At 42.6% G+C, this 18,819-nt stretch overlaps 1 protein-coding gene across 1 annotated transcript; it reads right to left on the reverse strand.

Annotated features, from left to right (window-relative positions):
* Positions 1 to 10,459: 10,459 nt before the first annotated feature.
* Positions 10,460 to 12,665, reverse strand: LOC122723689 (myosin-4-like). Its single transcript, XM_043956786.1, has 2 exons — positions 11,787 to 12,665; positions 10,460 to 11,716 (listed from the first exon to the last, which is right to left on the reverse strand). The coding sequence occupies exons 1-2, from the start codon at positions 12,663 to 12,665 to the stop codon at positions 10,460 to 10,462; spliced, it is 2,136 nt and encodes a 711-aa protein (XP_043812721.1).
* Positions 12,666 to 18,819: the final 6,154 nt, after the last annotated feature.

The raw sequence follows: 18,819 nt of genomic DNA on the forward strand, positions 1-18,819 counted from the left end.
CTAGCCATCTAGTTGAATCATCACAAGAGATTGCCTCCACCAGCTTCTGTTTCTTGTGCTACCGACATTGCAAGAGGAACATAATCTGTATCAAGCAACTTGATAGGGACTTTCCTCTATTGTTTAAGCCTTTGGCACTCTTCTTAATGTGATATTTCTACCTGAACAGGACAACACAACTAAATTGAGTCTTGTGAAGAATCATTGTGTGTAGGTGTAGACTCTACCTCAAACTCCACCCTATTAACTAGATCTATTGGATTTGTGTTTAGCTCCACAACTAAATCTTTTGAACTTCAATCTGATGAAGCAAGTGATTCCTTAAGCATCTCATATTCATTAAATATGACATCTATGCTGATCAATGATTTTGGCAGATCAATATCTGGAAGCCATACTTTATACCTTGACACCAGATGGATTGTAATACCCGGCTAGACTCCGGTATCGGAATTCCTACCGTCCGGTGGAATCTCGGATGTCGAAAATCTCTAGAAGGGCAAAAACACATTTTTATAAAATGTTTTCATGTATTTTATGGTTTTAAGTAAGAAAGAAATTGAGTTTTGAATGAAAATGACCATAGAGGGAAATCCAGGTTTAGCCGCCGGACCTCATGTTCGGCCGCTGAACCTCATGTTCGGCCGCCGAACATGCATGAGTTTTGGAGTCACCTTCGGCTTCCGAAGGTGGTCTGGCCAGCCACCTATAAAAGGCCCCATGGCCGAAAATGGGCGAGTTTTGTCCCCTATTCTCGGCCAACAGTGAGTTCATGCCCTCCCATGGTTGGTTTTGATGATTTTCCTCAAATCTTTCAAGTTTTAACAAGTGTTAACTTGGTTTTGAAGATTTTTGAAGCTAAGATCAAGTTTTGGAGCTTGGAGACCTAAGGAGCTAGATTTCTCCCATCTCCAAGTTAGGATCGTCTATCCTCTCGATCTTCAAGAGGTAAGCTTAGATCCTACCTTTCTTGTATGTTTTAAACAAGTTTTGAGGGGTTAAGGGGTAGAAATGCATGTTTAGGTTAATGTTGAGTTTATGGATAATGTGTGTTGTATGAGTTGTTATATGTGTTTGTGTTGGGGTTTAGGTTAGTTTGAGACCCCTATATGCTTGTTTGCTTGGGTTTGCATGTTGTAGAATAGTTAAATGCATGGTTGAATGGTTTGGGAGGCAAAATGTGCATGAGGAGGCTGAGTTCTGCCCCTTTGGAAGAACTCAGGTTCGGCAGCCGAAGGACTTTCAGCCGCCGAACTTGCCTGTGGAGGCAAGCCTTTGGCTGCCGAACCTTGCCCTGGAAAGTTGGACTTTCCGCTCTGGAGGGGAGTTTCGGCTGCCGAAGGTGCTGCCGAACATGCACGAGTTTCGGCTCTGGAACCACTTTCGGTCGCCGAAGGTGCCGCTGAAAGTGGCTGAGTTTCGGCTCTGGAGGGACTTTCGGCCGCCGAACCTGCCGCCGAACCTGCCGCCGAAAGTGCCCTGTTCAGCCTTCCTTTGCATGATTTCAGTGATTGTTTTAAGGTGTTTTAGGGGATTTTTGGGGGGAGTTGTTCAGAGTCATGTTCATGTATGTTTGGTCTTTCATTTGAGTCCACCTATGTAGGTTCGGACCCGAGGAACCGAGGACCCCAGCAGTGAGTTAGCTGCTTTAGTGTCTTTTCAGAGCTAGCCTGAGGTGAGTAGAATGACTCTTTATATTGCAAAGTAAATAAATAAATTTTGAGCATGTTCATGCATCACGAATGCCATGTAATATATTAGGTTGGTTGCATTAGAATTCACGAATATGTTGCATTGCATAATATGATGATGATGTGGGTGGATATTGGATGATCCTTTAGTCCTCAATATGATATGATGTGATATGATATGGTATGATATGGAAGTCCAGGTCGAGGCCCATTCTACGCCCCTGGCACTATGTTAAGAGAAAGACCAGGTCGAGACCCATTCTACGCCCCTGGCATTATTGGAAAGTTATGTTATGTTATGTTATGTTATGTTAAGAGAAAGACCAGGACGAGACCCATTCTACGCCCCTGGCACTATGGAATATGTAGAGGACTATAGGGGACAAGTCCATCCTTGATGTGATTTGTTTGTGATGTGATGCATTTCATGAAAGCATATGTTTTAAATTCTTGTGTTCTATTCTGCTCACTGGGCTCTAGTAGCTCACCCCATTCCCTTAACCCCCAGGTTTGCAGGTACGGAATAGACCAGAAAGTCAGCAAGAGTAAAGAAGTCATGTTTTATGTAATAGCTAGATGTGGACATGAAAATAATGTAATGTGAAGTATAGTACAGTAATGTAATGTAATGATATTTATTGAGTTTTAGAGTTGTGCTTGACCCTAGTATGTTGGTTAATCCCTTTTGCACATGATCTATAAAATGTTTTATTGATGTTTTATGTAAACTGAGCTTACTGTACGATATGTTACCCCATTGGAGCATTTGATGAGGGCTCCAGCGTGGGGTTTGATATTTATGATTATGAGTGGTGCATGCACAGGTTAAGCTTGGTGAATGAAAGAAAAAGTTTAAAATTTTTATGTAAATAATTGATCATGTATGGGATTTAACAGGTATACAGGATGTATGTTCGGCTTGCTACGGGTCCCAGCGACCTTATGTCGATCTGGATCCTAGCGCCGGTAGCAGTCCGGTTTCCGGGTCGTTACATGGATAACCAATGAAAATATTTTTTATGAATCTAGGCTCTAATTTTTCACTATTGGTATAAACATAAGCAGGATAACCAAATACCCTCAAGTTAGAATAATCAGGAGGGTTATCAAACCATACCTCTTCAAGAGTCTTTAACCCAATAGTTATGGATGGAGAACAATTCACCAAATAGCAAGCTAAAAGCTACTTTTGCCCAGAAATCTTGAGGCAAGCTAAAATTAGATAACATGCAATGAACCTTTTCTAACAAAGTTTTGTTCATGCACTCTGCAACACCATTCTACTGTGGAGTCCCTCTGACTGTGAGATGTCTGACAATGCCTTTATCTTTGCAAAACTTGTTAAATTCACTTTCACAGAACTCTTAATCTTCTTGCCTGTCTGCCTTTCAAACAAAGATTTCTACTGCTTAAAAGTAGCAAACACATCATTCTTGTGTTTTAAAAAATAAACCCATATATTTCTAGAGTAGTCATCAATAAAGGTAAGCATGTACCGAGCACCACCTTTAGAAGGAAGAAGAGCTGGCCTCCAAATATTTCAATGGGTATAATCCAAAGTACCTTTAGTTTTGTAGGTTGTAGTATAGAAACTAACTCGCTTTTGTTTAGTAAAGATATAATGTTTACAAAATATCAGAATTCGATATTGAAGAAGAGACAACAGCGGTACTTGTAACAACAGATGCTTGTATTATATACAATCTACCAATCAGTTGATCTTTTATCACAGTAAAAGCACCCTTCATGACCTCCACAAAATCTCCATCTCCGATGAATATATGACCACCCATTGCCCGTGTGCTTAAAGAGATGAGATTTTTTCTCATGTATGGAATATGTCGAATGCCAATCAATATTCTAATTACTCCATGCATTTTGAGCTTGACTATACTGATTCCTCGAACCTTGCAAGACTCATCATTAGCCATCAATGCAATATCAACAATAGGCTCATAAGTGGAGAACCACTCTTTGTTGACACACATATGAAATGATGTAGCAGTGTCTAAGTGCCAATTTGGCTTGGATCTATGTACAGCTCCAATAATAGAAAGAACATTAGAAATGGCAATATCTTCCACCATATTGGCTTTAACAGGCTTGTTCTATCAATTTTGTTGCTTTGCTTATTTTTCGACTTGAAAGAATCATTTTTATGTGCCCCTTTTTTTTCACAGTAATTGCAAGTAATATTTATGTATCTGCATTTTGATCTTGATTTAGATCTGCTACTACTGGCAAATCTTTATTGGTAGGCCTTCCTCTAATAATCAAGCCTTCTGTTGTACCATCATTTTTAGAAAATAAGTCTTTTATCCATAAGCTCTTTTGAGAACAAAGTTGACTTGACTTCCTCCAAAGTCAATGTTGACTTACTAAAAATAAAAGTATTTCTAAAATATTTATAGGACGAAGGTAATGAATGAAACAACATAAGAGCTTGGTCTTCCTATTCATACTCAATATTCATATTTTTCAAATCCATTAAAATAGAACCAAATTCATCAACGTGAATTTTTAGGGATATACCTTCTGCCATAGTAAGCATGTACATATGATACTTTACAACCAATTTTGTTGTGAGATTCTTCCTCATATAGCGACCTAAGCTTAGTCCACAAACTTGTTGCAGTATTCTCATTAATTACTTCTTGCAAAACCTCATTAGATAAACATAACTGAATAGCGGCCAAAGCTTTTTGATCCATCTCCTACTTTTGATCATCAATCATAGACTACAGTAATTTCTCCAAACCTAACAGTGCTTTCTCTAAACCGTTATGTGTCAAAATAGCATGTATCTTCACTTGCCATAAAACAAAACTAATATTGTAGTCAAATTTCTCAATATCAAAATTTTTCATATCCATAACTAATTCCAAAATAAATATTAGACACAACTTTGATACCAGTTTGTTGAGGTTAGATCGAAAATATTTATTTGAAATGAATAAAATATGGCATGGAAAAAAAATGAGAAAATAAAATAAAATAAGAGAACACAATATTTATGTGGCTCGGCAGAAGTCTACATCCATGGGCGAAGGGAAGAAAAAAAATTCACTAATAAAATAAAAAAATTACTAAAACAAATGTTGAGAATAACACTTTACCCAAACTCACGGTATTTTTCTCTCACCTAATGAAAATCTAAAATCACAATTTTCTCTCACACAATGTATTTGAATTACATGCTATAAACAATATATATAGATAAAAAAAAGAGGTGGACGAAGTCGGCTTATGCCGACTTTAAATATCCTTCACAATGAAGGAGTTTGCAGGCATGAAAAATGGCTTACATGGCAAGCACATGGATAGACTCTCTTCAAGACAACAACTTGGCATGAAAATTTGTGAGATAACTAAGTATTTTTATTTAAGTTTTTTATAATTTAATTCCACATTATTTCTTTTTAGGCCAATTGATAAGGATGCGAGTTTTCATTTCTTACGAATTACTTTCTGGCCTTTAATTTATTTATGTTGAATGCACCAGATGGATGGGTAACTTGAGAGGAGAAAATGCGTTAGTAATTGGTAGAAAATGAAAAAGAAATGATGGAAGAGAAGCGAGAAAGTGTTCAAAAAGAAGATCATCACATTCCAAGTTGGGAAGAATCAATAGGGATACGATGTTGAGAGGTAGGAATAAAAGCAAAAGATTTAAAGCTAGCTTGTTCCACTCAAGTGGGGCGGCCTGTTATGTTGCTTTCTATTCTATTGTTAAGATTATTCAACACCTATTTCTATTTTATTTTATAAGAAAATAATTTAACTCTTTTATTTAGTATGAATAATTTTGTTAGAAAAAAATTTTAAATATTAATACTATTTAGTTCTTCTAATTAAGATTAAAATAAATTAATTTATAATTTCTTAATAAAAAATTAAAAAGTTAAATATAAAAATATTATATTTTGAAATAGAAATGAATTATTAATTTTCTTAAAAAAAAATTCAAGGACTTGCTTGTAATTCTCCTAAAATCATATATATACAGAGAGAGAAAGAATGGGGTGGGGATCTAGCGATGCCATTTTTGGGGTGAGGATATTTTAGAGGATTGTGGTTTACCCTTTTAGGAGTGGAGGTATGTTTAAAATTTTGAATTTTGATTGGGGAAATGGTGCAGAGAGCAATCAACAGGAATAGCAATTTTTGAATCTTCACGCGACCTTTTGCATGCGTTTAATCCACGCAGCAACTACGTCTAGATGCAGTGCATCTCTCTTTTTCGCTGCCTGCAATTCTAGATTCCTTCTCTTCCAATTTTAGATACCATATCTTTTTTCCACATGCTTCAAACAAGTGATAAATTCCGCCAAAAAAGTGAAAAAAAAAAGAATATTATTTATTTTTTATAGATAAAATTTTTATTTAATCTCTATAAGTTAATAAAATTAACTATGTAGACTTTTTATTTCAAAAACATATCAGTTAGTCCTTGAATTTTCAAACCATTAAATATTTAATTCTTTTATAAATTACATAGACTAAATAGTTATTATTTTAGAATTATAGGGATTAAATGATAATAAATTTAAAATTATAATGATTGTATAATTGTAATTTTTAAAAGTATAAGATTGGATAGTTTTGTTTCAAATTTCAAGAGATTAATTAGCGAAATTGACATTTTAGTAATTTCAAACATTTTTAATGGCTTTAGTAAAAAGTGGGATTAAATAGATAACCGTTTGAAAAAACAAGGACGTAACAATCCATTTTGAAAATAATTAATTTTTTTTATATATTTAGAAAAAAAACTAAAATTTAGTTTTATAATATAGAAAAATTTGATAGTTAGTTTATTAAATTTAAAAAATATATTAAAGAATTTTTTATATTATAAAAATTTACTAATTAATTTTTTTATTAATTTTAATTATTAAATATTATAAAAATTTTAAAATATTTTTAATATAAAATGATTAATTAATATATTTTTTATAAAATTAAAAAATTAACTAATAAAATTTTAATAGTTAAATATTTAACAATTAAAATTAATAAAATTATTAATTAATAAAGTTTAAAGATTTTAAAAATATTTTAATATATTTTTAAAATAATAAAATCAATTAATAAATTTTTTCATATTATAAGAACTATTTATAATATATATAGTAGACTTGAGCTAAATTTAGTCCCACAATAGGAAGATCAATTTTGATTTGAAATTAGTGATTTGATTTGATTTTTAGATTAAATTTAAATCCATCAGATTTTTTATGATTCAAAAATAGCTTTAATTTTCTTATAATTTCAGTTTTTTTTTACAATTTTAATTTCATTTTCCATTAAACCGAGCTTCTAAATGATGAATTCAATTTTGATTCAAAAAAATTTAAATTAAAAATATAAATAAAATTAAATGATGAATGGACAGAAGATTGCCAAAAAGCCTTTGCAGAGTTGAAGAAATATCTTAGCTCGCCCCACGTGCTCAGTAGCCCCTTAAAAGGAGAAGAACTCCTGATATACCTGGCAGCCTCAGAACAGGCCGTCAGCGCGGTTTTAGTAAGGGTGGAAGAAGGGAAGCAGAAACCTGTTTTCTATGTTAGCAAGGTGCTCAGAGATGCTGAGGTCAGATACTCGAATATCGAAAAGATAGCCTACGCCCTGTTGTTAGCGGTCCGGAAATTCAAAGTTTACCTGGAAGGTCATCAAGGAGTTGTAATGACGGATCAACCCTTAAAGAAGATACTACACAGACCGGAAACTTCAGGACGGATGTTGGCATGGTCCGTGGAAATCAGCCCTTATTGTCTGGAGTATCGACCTCGGACAGCGATAAAATCTCAAGCCCTGGCTGACTTTATAGCGGAGTGTACATTCAACAAGGAGAAAGGAGAATCAGCCTCAAGCATGTCGAAAAAAGGGGGAGAGGGAGAGCTTTCTCAAGAATTCAGCTGGAAGTTGTATGTTGATGGAGCATCAGGCGCTGAGGGCAGCGGTGCTGGAATAATGCTTAAGGGGCCGGAGGGCTTTAAAGTGTGTTATGCCTTGCGGCTAGAATTCAAAGCTTCTAATAACGTGGCCGAGTATGAAGCCCTGGTGAATGGGATGTTGGTAGCTTCGGAAATAGGGGTAACCGACCTCGAAGTAAATAGTGATTCACAGCTGGTAATCAATCAAGTGATGGGAGTGTATCAGGCCAGGGACCCCATCATGCAAAGCTACCTTGATAAGGTAAAAACTTTAGAAGCCGAGTTCACAAGTCGAGGAATCAACATCAGGTTTCAAAGAATACCTCGAGAAGAAAACGAGGAGGCAGACCTGCTGAGTCGGTTGTCTAAAGAGGAGCTAGAGCAGCTCCCTGATGAAGTGTACATACAGCATGTCCATACCCCTGCATTTGAAAAGACAAACACGGTACTGCAGGTGGAACAGAGCTCAAACTGGATGACCCCGTATCTAAAGTACCTGGAGAAGGGCGAGCTCCCCGAGGATAAAGACGAAGCCAGAAAGATAGCTGCTCGAGCGGCCAACTACCAAGTAATAAGGGGAACCTTGTATAGAAAAGGAAAGTCCAGCCCATGGCTCCGATGTGTGAGTCCGGAAGAAGCCACAAAGGTAATGGAAGAGATTCATAGAGGTCTATGCGGAGCTCACGAGGGAGCAGGGACGTTAGCCAGCAAAATATTCAGGCAGGGATATTATTGGCCCACGGTCAAAAAAGAAGCAGAAGAGTTTGTTCGGAGATGTGACGTATGTCAAAGATTCGCTAATGCCATCAGGACCCCTGCCACTCCTCAGGCAAGCATATCCAGTCCGTGGCCTTTCTCACAATGGGGAATCGATATCCTGGGACCCTTCCCCAAGACTACGGGGCAAAGAAAATTTGTAGTGGTGGCCGTGGAATACTTCTCTAAATGGCCAGAAGCAGAAGCTATAGCCACCATCTCAGCTCGTAAAATGATAGATTTCGTATGGGGGCATATCGTTTGTAGATTTGGCATACCCAGAGTGCTTATCTCAGACAATGGTAGACAATTTGACTGCAACACTTTCAAAGCCTTCACGACGAACATGGGAATATGGCATAAGTTTTCCTCCGTAGCTCATCCCCAGACCAATGGTCAAACAGAAGTTACCAACAGAGCTATCCTCCAAGGGTTGAAGAAGCGGTTAGATGGTGCAAAGGAGAATTGGGCAGAAGAACTCAATAGCATCCTATGGGCACTCCGGACCACTCCCAGAGCGCCCACAAAGGAAACTCCATTTGCACTTGCTTATGGCACAGAGGCCGTAGTCCCAGTCGAGTTGCGGATTCCCACTCATCGAGTCCAATTCGTTAGTGAGGACACTAATGGGGACAAATTGAGAAGCAACCTGGATGCTCTGGAAGAAGTGAGGGAAGAAGCTCAAATCCGAACTGCTGCCTATCAACAACGAGCAGCGAGGTATTATAATCAAAAGGTCAGAGAAAGAAGCTTGAAGGTAGGCGACCTGACCTTAAGAAACCTAGAAGCTACAGGGAAAAGAGCAGCTGCAGGAAAATTAGCGCCAACCTGGGAAGGACCTTTCAGAGTGACGAAAGTGGTCAAGCCAGGAGTATACCGAATAGAAGATACGCAAGGAAATCCTGAACCCCACGCTTGGAACATCAAGCATCTAAAAAGGTACTTCCCTTGAAATATTTGTAAGAAAAGCATTGTATTTCGATAAAAATGAGCAAAATTGTTTATACAATGTGATTATCTTTATGAATAATATTTTCCCACAAAAAGATTTTCCCACAAAAAGACCGGGATCCCCAAGATCTCCCGGGTAACCAAACAAGACCGGGATCCCCAAGATCTCCCGGGTAACCAAACAAGACCGGGATCCCCAAGATCTCCCGGATAAAATAAAAAAGACCGGGATCCCCAAGATCTCCCGGGTAACCAAACAAGACCGGGATCCCCAAGATCTCCCGGGTAACCAAACAAGACCGGGATCCCCAAGATCTCCCGGGTAACCAAACAAGACCGGGATCCCCAAGATCTCCCGGATAAAATAAAAAAGACCAGGATCCTCAGGATCACCCCGGAGCAAAAAACAAACAGGATCTCGTAAGATCTCCTGAAAATAATGGTCGGTGAAGGATTTAAGAGCCTCCCGAAAAATGAAAATTTCCCCTATCATACGCAGGGACAAATTCGTAAAAAGCGGGTTCCGACCTGAAAAAGCTCGGGGCATAATATTGTCGACCTCGCAGAAGATACGGTTCCGACCTCACAAAAAAGGAGAACCCTAAAAAAAAAAAAAAAAAAAAAAAAAAAAAAAAAAAAAAAAAAAAAAAAAAAAAAAAAAAAAAAAAAAAAAAAAAAAAAAAAAAAAAAATCAAGAAACAAATTAGGTTCCGACCTCGAGGAAAAGCTCGGGGCACCCCAGCCAGTAAACATGTTCCGACCTCATAAAGAGGCAGAGGGCACGACGGCTAAAGAGTGCCGAACCCAAAATGCATACTAACGATTAAAAATTTAGCCAAGATAAAAGGCAGGGCTCCCAGCTCGGATAAACATATATCCTCAAAAACCCAAAGGCATGAAGGCCAAGGAAAAAACCAAAATTCTCTAGAAACTTAACCGTCTAAGGCATAAATAAAGAAGAAGAAGGCTACATCCGAAGCCCAAGTCAGTTTACCAAAGTACAAGATTTGATCACACTATTAGCTAAAAGCTAAAGGTCAATACAGCACTTATAAGAATACATTACAAGGCATATGAAAAACCATGACAGTTCAAAAAATTGATATTTTATTAAATCATTACAATTCACCTCTCAGGCGAAGTAGGAGGATAGATAGTCCTTAAAGGACTTACATCAGTTAAAACTCCCTCGCCCACACTATCCCTATTTGCAGTAACATCTGCAGGAAGCTCAGTATCCCTTGGATCAGAGCTCTCAACATCAGCAGCAGGAGCAATTTCCGATCCAAGGTTGGGGTTCTCCTCCTCAGCAACAGGGTCGTCATCCTTCGACCCAAGGACTTCCACGTCCTCTTCTTCCAGCTCGGCGTCATCCGAGGAAGACACAGTTGACCGGCCACCAACACGGCAATCTCCCCGGGGCATAGGTAAATCATCCTCTCCATACATTACTGGCTCGCCATCTGAATCTACTTCACGCTTACGAAGCTCTGACAACGGGGTATCAGGAGCCCACCTAGCTTCTCTTAAACCACGATTATAGCCGGTTGAGTAAAAACGAAGGGCTTCATTAACAATAGCCCTCTTCATTTCACCAGAAGCTAAATATTTACCAAGATGCGCTTCACAGGCCTCAGCTACAAACTCCTTAAACTCAGAAGAGTCCTTGTAGTCCTGAACAGCCGACTCACCGGCCTGAACGATTTTCTCCTTCAGCTCGTCAGACTCCTGATACTCCGCTATGCATTGCTCGCGTACCAGCTGAGCTTTACATTCCAACGCCCTGACTTCCTGGTTAAGTTGATCATGACGAAGTTTGAATTCTTCAGCCAAAGAAGTCAGATCTCTGATACGGTCAGAACTTGCACTCAACTCCTGCTCGAGGACCTGCACCCGAGCTAGGGCCGCCTCTTTCTGAGTTCTCTCCTCCTTCATATGAGCTTGAAGTCCATCAAAATCTGCCTTTAAGGCATCATACTGGCGCTGGACCTCCGCTTTTTGGCCCAAAGCCTCATTCCTCTCTTGAAGAGCATTCGCCATAGAGGATAGTTGCTCCGAAACTCCCTTGCAGCGAGCCTCCAAGGCCGTTGCCCTCTCATCAGACTCTTGGAGAACTTTGCGAGTCCGAGACAGCTCATCTTCTAAAGACGAGGTGTGCTTCGCTGTCTCAGCTGTTTCCTCCTCAGCCCTTTTAAGGGCCTCCAATGCAGAGTTCAATTCCGCCTGGAGGGTCTGGATTTGTTCTCGAGCAGCAGCCAGATTCCCCCTCGCATCATTAGTTGCAGATATATTCTCCTCTCTACGCGCTTCCTCAATCCGGCGGTCTACAGACTCCCGGAAGGAATGATCACGGATATCCACCTCCGTGACAAGACCCGTCACCTGGCACAGGAGAACAACAGTCAAGAAAACAAAACAGAACAAACTGAAAAGACAGGGAAAAATGACTTACCATCAGTAGCATCTCCCTGATTGTGTTCCCGAGCTCTTCACGAGAACGAGATCGGAGAGATACCTGTTCCTCAGTAGAACTGGCTAAGAGACCAGTCAGGGCAAGAAGACGGGGATCCGAAGCTTGTGTAACCCCGCCGAACATCTGCATTCTGAGCAGGTCAGCAACAGCACTGGCTGGAGACTCAGAGGTAATGTCCGACGCTTTCAAAGCGTTGCCAGAGGAAGGTAACGGAAGCTCGGCAGCAGCACTTTTTCCTTTCCCAATGGGAGGAAGAGCCATGGAAGACCCTGTAGTAGCCCTGGATTTCTTCCTAGCTGGAGATGGGACAGACGTTCTCGGAGGAGCTGGGCGCTTGTCCCCGGTCTTTGCTGGAACGACCCCAGAACCCTCAGGTTCAGTCCTCACAGGGGCAGGGGCATCTTGGGTGAGATCCTCTGGAGTTCGGTCCTCAATAAGGACGATCTCCAGTCCTGTCCCGGAATCCTCCTTGTCTTTACCCCCAGATACCTTCTCAGGAGAGTGGGCAGTACCCCGCTCCACCTGCTCAACAACAGAAGTCTGCTCCGTGATAACCAAGGAAGCCTCTATCACGGCCTCTGAGGAGGCTGGAGCAGACCCAGACCCTTCGGCAGACTCCAAAGGCGAGCTCGGTCCGCCACGGCCAGATGGCCTGGATGACTTGGAGCTGCGAGAGCTCGGCTTTGCAGCTTGAGAGGGAACTTTGGCTGGAGATCGGCTAACCTTCTTGGAGGAAGTAGCTTGAACCACTTCCGCAGCAGCTTCAGATACTGAACGACCAGCTGAAAAGGCGTCGACGATTGCATGAATATTGTCCCGAGATAGGACAAAGTTCTTGGGAAACTTGACCTCGTCCATTTTTACTTCCGAAGCTGCGAAAATGCGAAATCATGAAAGTTAGCATACATCCTGATATTACAAGCAAAGGAGAAACCAAATAACTGGGCAGAGTGCTATACCCATGGACCGGACGTCCCTACGATTAGACACGTACAAACACTTCTCGACGTCATACTTCCGATCAACGGAAGTCAGCCGGAGCAACCCTACTTGCTCAATAATACTCAACTCGGGTAGGTCGTTGCAACCCGGATAGATCTCTCCCCACCTTAAATCTACCTCCCACTCTCGGCCGGAACCTGATTTCAGCTCGGCCACAAGGAAATTCTCTACCCATCCCTTTATAGAATCCTTGTAGCCAGTGAGGAGAGACAGCCCCCTACGGGGGGAAAAGTAATAGAAGTTTTGAGCCGCCTTTACCAGGCGGAAAAAGGTAACAAACAGACAGGCCGTGGGTGCAAAACCCCACCCCAGGCAGATAGACTCGAAACAAGACATGAACAAAATGGAATTTGGGGATAACATTCGAGGAGTTACCATGAAGTAATCAAAAACCTCAATAAAGAAAGGAGTAAAAGGAAGTGGTAAACCAAAATCTCTCTGCTTCAAGAAAAACACTATACTACGATACTCTTGAGGATCCACCAAACCCGGAGGAGGAGGATAAGGAAGGACTATCCTCTCATTTGGGAGAGGTGCCCGAATCAGATACAGAGGAGTATCCAAAAGCCTCCGAGAAATGTATTTATTTATGTTAGCAGGGGTAATGTGGGACTCAATGTTAACAACATCAGGGAGTTCTGAAATCGCCATAGAAGAACAAGGAAGCGTACCTGAGAATGAAATAAGGTAAAAACGCAGAAGGAATGGCAGGAAGACAGAAAGCAGAAAGGAGTTGTTTTCCTCAAAAGGCAGAAGGAATTCGAAATGACAGCCAAATAATGAAACAGCACTTTAATCTGTACAGTTTTGTCTTGGAGCGGCGCGATCATTAATTACCCTCGAAGTTTACCCTCCCGACGGTTGGCTAACCGGTGGGAAAGGTAAAGGGGGCAAAAAGAGGGGCAAAAGGATGACCGCTGGGCTTCTCTGCACACAACAGGGGCCAAGTCCATCATAATGGCCCAGGGTTCAAGGGCCCACGCGCCGCATAAGAAGCCCAACTCGTCAGTCAAAGTAACTTAGCCCACAAAGATTTACCTCTTTATCAATAAAGGGGATAAAGGGGCAAGTTGTGAAGAGACTCAACAGTACGAGCGAACAGGAGCACAGTCCAGGTCAGACTTGCTTATTATTTAGAAAATTATAAGTTCTGATGCGATTGTTATTAAAATAAATACTGAGAGACCGGGGCGCTGAGGACACCTCGGAGTCATACAGAGCTAAAGGCTCAGAGTTCAACTTAAAAGCAGAACTCACAGCTCGGTATTCTAGCTCGGGAGAAGAAAATCGAAAGCAGAAGCTCACGACTAAGTATTTTGGCTCGGAAAAATAGGGCTCGCAGATCGGTCAGTCCAGTTCGGAAAGCGTAACTTGAGACCTCGATCAACCAAAGAAGCACAAAGCTCAAGATAAGTCCGAGCTCGTAGGTCGGATAGTACAGCTCAGTGGAGTTAACTGACCTCCCAGTCAGTTGAGTAAGTCTTAAAGCCGAGCTCATAGGCCGGATAATACAGCTCGGAAGAAGCTAACCGACCTCCCAGTTAGTTATATCTTAAGATCGAGCTCGTAGGACGGACAGCATATCTCGGGGGAGCAAGCCGACCTCCCAATGAGTTGGGTCAGTCCGGAACTCGGTTTGTCGACTAAAAGCGGAAGTTCCCGAGTATTATTATTTTAGTTCGGAAGAAACAAAGTTCAGCTAGTTAGAACTACAAAGAAGACAATACAAGTACTTCATCCATAACAAAAAAAGAAACAAGCTCAAGTATGAACGAAACATAGGAATTTCATTAAAAGAAAAGTACATTACAGAATGGAAGACTATCCTTTAAGGATTTACATATCCGAACCTACATTACAGAATGGAAGACTATTCTTAATGGATTTACATATCCGGGTACTTCGTCGACTACATCCGACCTCAGTATTCAAGTCTTCGGTCCGGAGGATACTCCAGCTCGATATGTGAGTTCGGCAGAAAGGCCAAGATCTGTCTCGCCGCTGTAAGGAAGCTCCTGACGTTGATTCAGAGAAAGCGTTTCCCCCATAGGTCGGCATTCGGTTACCCAAATGCGATGCAGGAGGTGCGGTGGACCTTGGTTCCGCATAATATTGATACTTCACACCAAGGCCACGCAGGATACAGGTATTGAACAACATTCACTGTTCCATCATAGATAGACATTCTGAAGGGCAATGGAACAAGTGAATGTTGCAAACCTACACCCGAATGTGAGGCTCGATACAACCATGCACATTCAGGGAAATCAGCGAAATATTCTGAAGAGCAATGGAACAAGTTAGAACCCTCAGCATCTTGAAACATATATGGAGCCAGCACCTCTCAGGAGCCCGAACAACACGCAAAGGAGGAGGCCGGCCAGACGACCTGGGTGAAACCGTTTCAGCAACTTGCCGAACAGCCTCTCCCAGCGACTGTCCTAGCAGCAGAACCTCCAAAGCCTCGTTCAGACCCCCTGAAGGTAACCTTAAAACTTTAAAATTTTTGAACTGACCCATTTTTATCTCAGGCACTGCAAAAAGTCCAAAAACAGATACGAGTCAGAACGAATCCTTATCAGAGAAAAACAAAATAACACAAAAACTCAGGATTACCTCCGGCCACTTAAAGAAGGCGTCAGATGGATCCTCCACAGATGAAACAGGACGATCTCGCCGAAAGAAGGGAGCAGACAGAAAATTGCAACGAGGGCAACCCTTGTACCAACAGAGAGTTTGAAAACGAAGAAAAACTGGCGTTGATATATACTTGAAGTCTGAGGCCTAAGCACAAAATAGAGTTATACTAGACTCTAAGCTAGCCAAGCCAGACGTTCCTCGGAAAGGAAAGAAAAGACAAGCCCAGATACTGATGACAGAAAAGCAGAAACAGCGGAGAACAGAAAGAATAGAGAAAAGCCAAAGATGGAAAAGGCAGATGGGACTCAAAGACTGCGCAACGCCAGAAAGATGAAAGAACTTTATGGAGGCATCTGAACACGAACAGACGCGGTATTAATGGTTTTTGATATTCACCCCCTCGACAGTCGGAGCAATAACTGCCGAGAAGGTGAAGGGGCAATTGATAACCGCTGGATTTCTTAACTCCGGACCAGGGCCTCGACTATAGCCAAAAGCCCATCAAGCAGAGGCCCACACACGCGAGACAAGCCTGACCCGTATGCCTTCAAAGGCCGGGCTCACCCATCTCCTCCATTCAGGCCGGCCCGACCCGCGCCAAGCAAGCCCTCTCCTCTTGGGCTCAGCATCTGGCCCGACTCTCAGCCCAGCCCAGTGTCCAGACCCAACTCAGACAGCCTGGCAGATCCGCACGGATGTACGCATGGAGAGAATCAGAGGCCGTTACGCATGGAGCAGGCGGCTGATACCCTCGTACACCCAAATCTGCATGCCAGAGCCGCGTGTCCCAATCACGGAGAGGCCTTTACACTTCACCATGAGCAAAGCAAAAAGGATAAAAGGGGAGCACCCTCCCCAGACAAAGCAAGTTTTTGAGGGAAGTCTAAGAAAGCTGTATTAACCATCATTCTATAATACAAAACCCTTGTAAAACCCTACTCTATTGGATCTCAAATTATCAATTGGCGCCGTCTGTGGGAAAACGAAGGAGATCTTTTCATCACCAGAGTTTCCACTTTCAAAACCCACTGAGATCCACGATGGCAAACCACCAAGAAAGTAACCTTAACATTCCAAATGACCTGAGCTCTGCCCAAGAAGGGCAGCAGTTTTCTTTTTCTAGCCCCACAGCGATGAATAACCAAACACTTGTTCCCCCTAATCCACCACCAAGCTTGGCAGGGAATGCTCCCACTATGACCCTGTCCAACCAGGACATTCAAACCATGGCTCTCCAGTTACAAACCACTGCTCACTGGTTGGGGCAGATAATGCAACAGAGGGGTCTTAGCACCCCAGTGAATGCACTCCCAGTAGTAGAGGAACCCAGAACCAATGAGCCCCGACCCACCTCTGACCACCTCCGAACAAACAGCCATGATGCCGGAGAAGGAGAAGAACCACAGGCCCGAATCCATGCGAGGAGGGCGAAAGAAATGATAGAAAATGAGGAGGCAGATAACTATGCCGCTGAAACAACCCCGGAGACGGGAACGGAAGTGGAAGAGGAAGAGGAAGGTAGCTCGGGAGACGAGAAGATGAACCAAAAATTGCAAAAGTTGAAAGAACAGCTCTTAGCCGAGCTAGGTAAGAAGGATCAAAGCCTAACTTCCTTGCCTACTTCTTCTCCTTTCTCGAAGGTGGTACAGCAAGAGACTGTCCCCAAGAAATTCATGATGCCGTCAATGGCTGCCTATGACGGAGCTGGCAACCCGAGGGAGCATGTCATGAACTATAAAACGTTCATGGAGTTGCAAACTCTATCGGATGCATTGATGTGTAAGGTATTCCCAACAACGCTTTCGGGACCAGCACGAGCATGGTTCAATAGTCTGGAGGCCGGAAGCATCAAAAGCTTCGGAGATCTGGCCACTCGTTTCATCAGCCGGTTCATAGCCGGGGTGCCAGCAGATAGAAAGACGAGTTATCTAGAAACAGTGAGGCAGAAGGCAGGAGAATCGCTTAGAGAATACGTTGCTCGTTTTAACACGGAGGCCCTGCAGATTCCCGAGCTAGACGAAGGAAGGGCAGTGGAGGCTATGCAGAAGGGAACAACCTCTGCCGAGTTTTTCGGCTCTTTGAGCAGGAAACCTCCGACCTCACTGGCCGAGTTAATGAAGAGAGCGGAGAAATACATAAGGCAGGATGATGCCTTAGTGACAAGCAGATTTGCCAAAGGGATGGCAACAAAAGAAAAAGCCCCGGAGGAGAAAAGGCCGGAGAGACATGAGAGGAAGCATGGGAAGAGGCCTGAGCCGTATAAGCAGGCCTGGGAGAGAAGGGAACAAAGGCCTCCTCCCCCTCCACGAGCGCTTGAACCAAGAACGCTTCCTCCGTGGGTTCCTGAAAAGCCAACTCCCCTTAACGCCTCCAGAGCCGAAGTGCTCATAGCAGTTCAAGATAAGGATTTTCTCCAGTGGCCAAGACCCCTGAGGTCGGAGGCAGACCAAAGAAACCCTGACAAGTACTGTCAGTATCACCGGACGCACGGTCATGATACGAATAATTGTTTCCAGCTGATTACGGAGATTGAAAGGTTAATAAAGAGGGGGCATCTCAAAAATTTCGTTAAGAAACCGGAGGGGCAGAGACCTCAGCCCGGACCGGCAACCCAGATGCCGAGGAAAACAGGAGCCGGGCCAGTGAATGATGGATCCAGCGGGACCATTAATATGATTGTTGGAGGAACAGGAGGACGGATGAGCCGTCGAGGAAAGAAGAGAAATCGAGAAGGGGAAATCAGCCAGGGTGAAGTCATGCAGATCATGGAGCATTCTCCTATGACCATTACTTTCTCTCCGGAAGATGCACAAGGCATTCAGATGCCTCACGATGACGCACTAGTCATTGAGGCTGTCATCAATAATTTCCGAGTAAAGAAGGTCCTGATAGATGACGGGAGTAAGGTTAACCTACTGCCGTACCGGGTTTTCCAGCAGATGGGAATTCCGGAGGAACAGCTAGTTCGAGACCAGTCACCTATCAAAGGAATCGGGGGTGCGCCGGTGTTCGTTGAGGGAAAGGTGAAACTGGCTGTCACCTTGGGAGAGGCGCCAAGAGCTCGCACTCATCACGAGGTATTTGTGGTAGCCAAACTCCCATTGTGCTACAACGTGATTCTGGGAAGGCCGGCGTTGTTCGATTTCGAGGCTGTCACTAGCATCCGATATCTGGCACTCAAATTCCCAACAGAAGGAGGAGTGGGAGTAGTTAGGGGCTGTCAAGAAGAAGCAAGGGCTGTATACCTGGCTACAGTGGCAGAGCCGAGCTCAATTGGAGAAGCACTTGACTCGGAAGTTCTGGAGGTCAGGGATGAGACCAAGGAGGCCCGGACAGAGCCAGTTGGAGAACTGGAGACTTTCTCCCTGTC

This window comes from Manihot esculenta, chromosome 5, assembly GCF_001659605.2.
Source record: "Manihot esculenta cultivar AM560-2 chromosome 5, M.esculenta_v8, whole genome shotgun sequence".
NCBI classification, from domain to species: domain Eukaryota; kingdom Viridiplantae; phylum Streptophyta; class Magnoliopsida; order Malpighiales; family Euphorbiaceae; genus Manihot; species Manihot esculenta.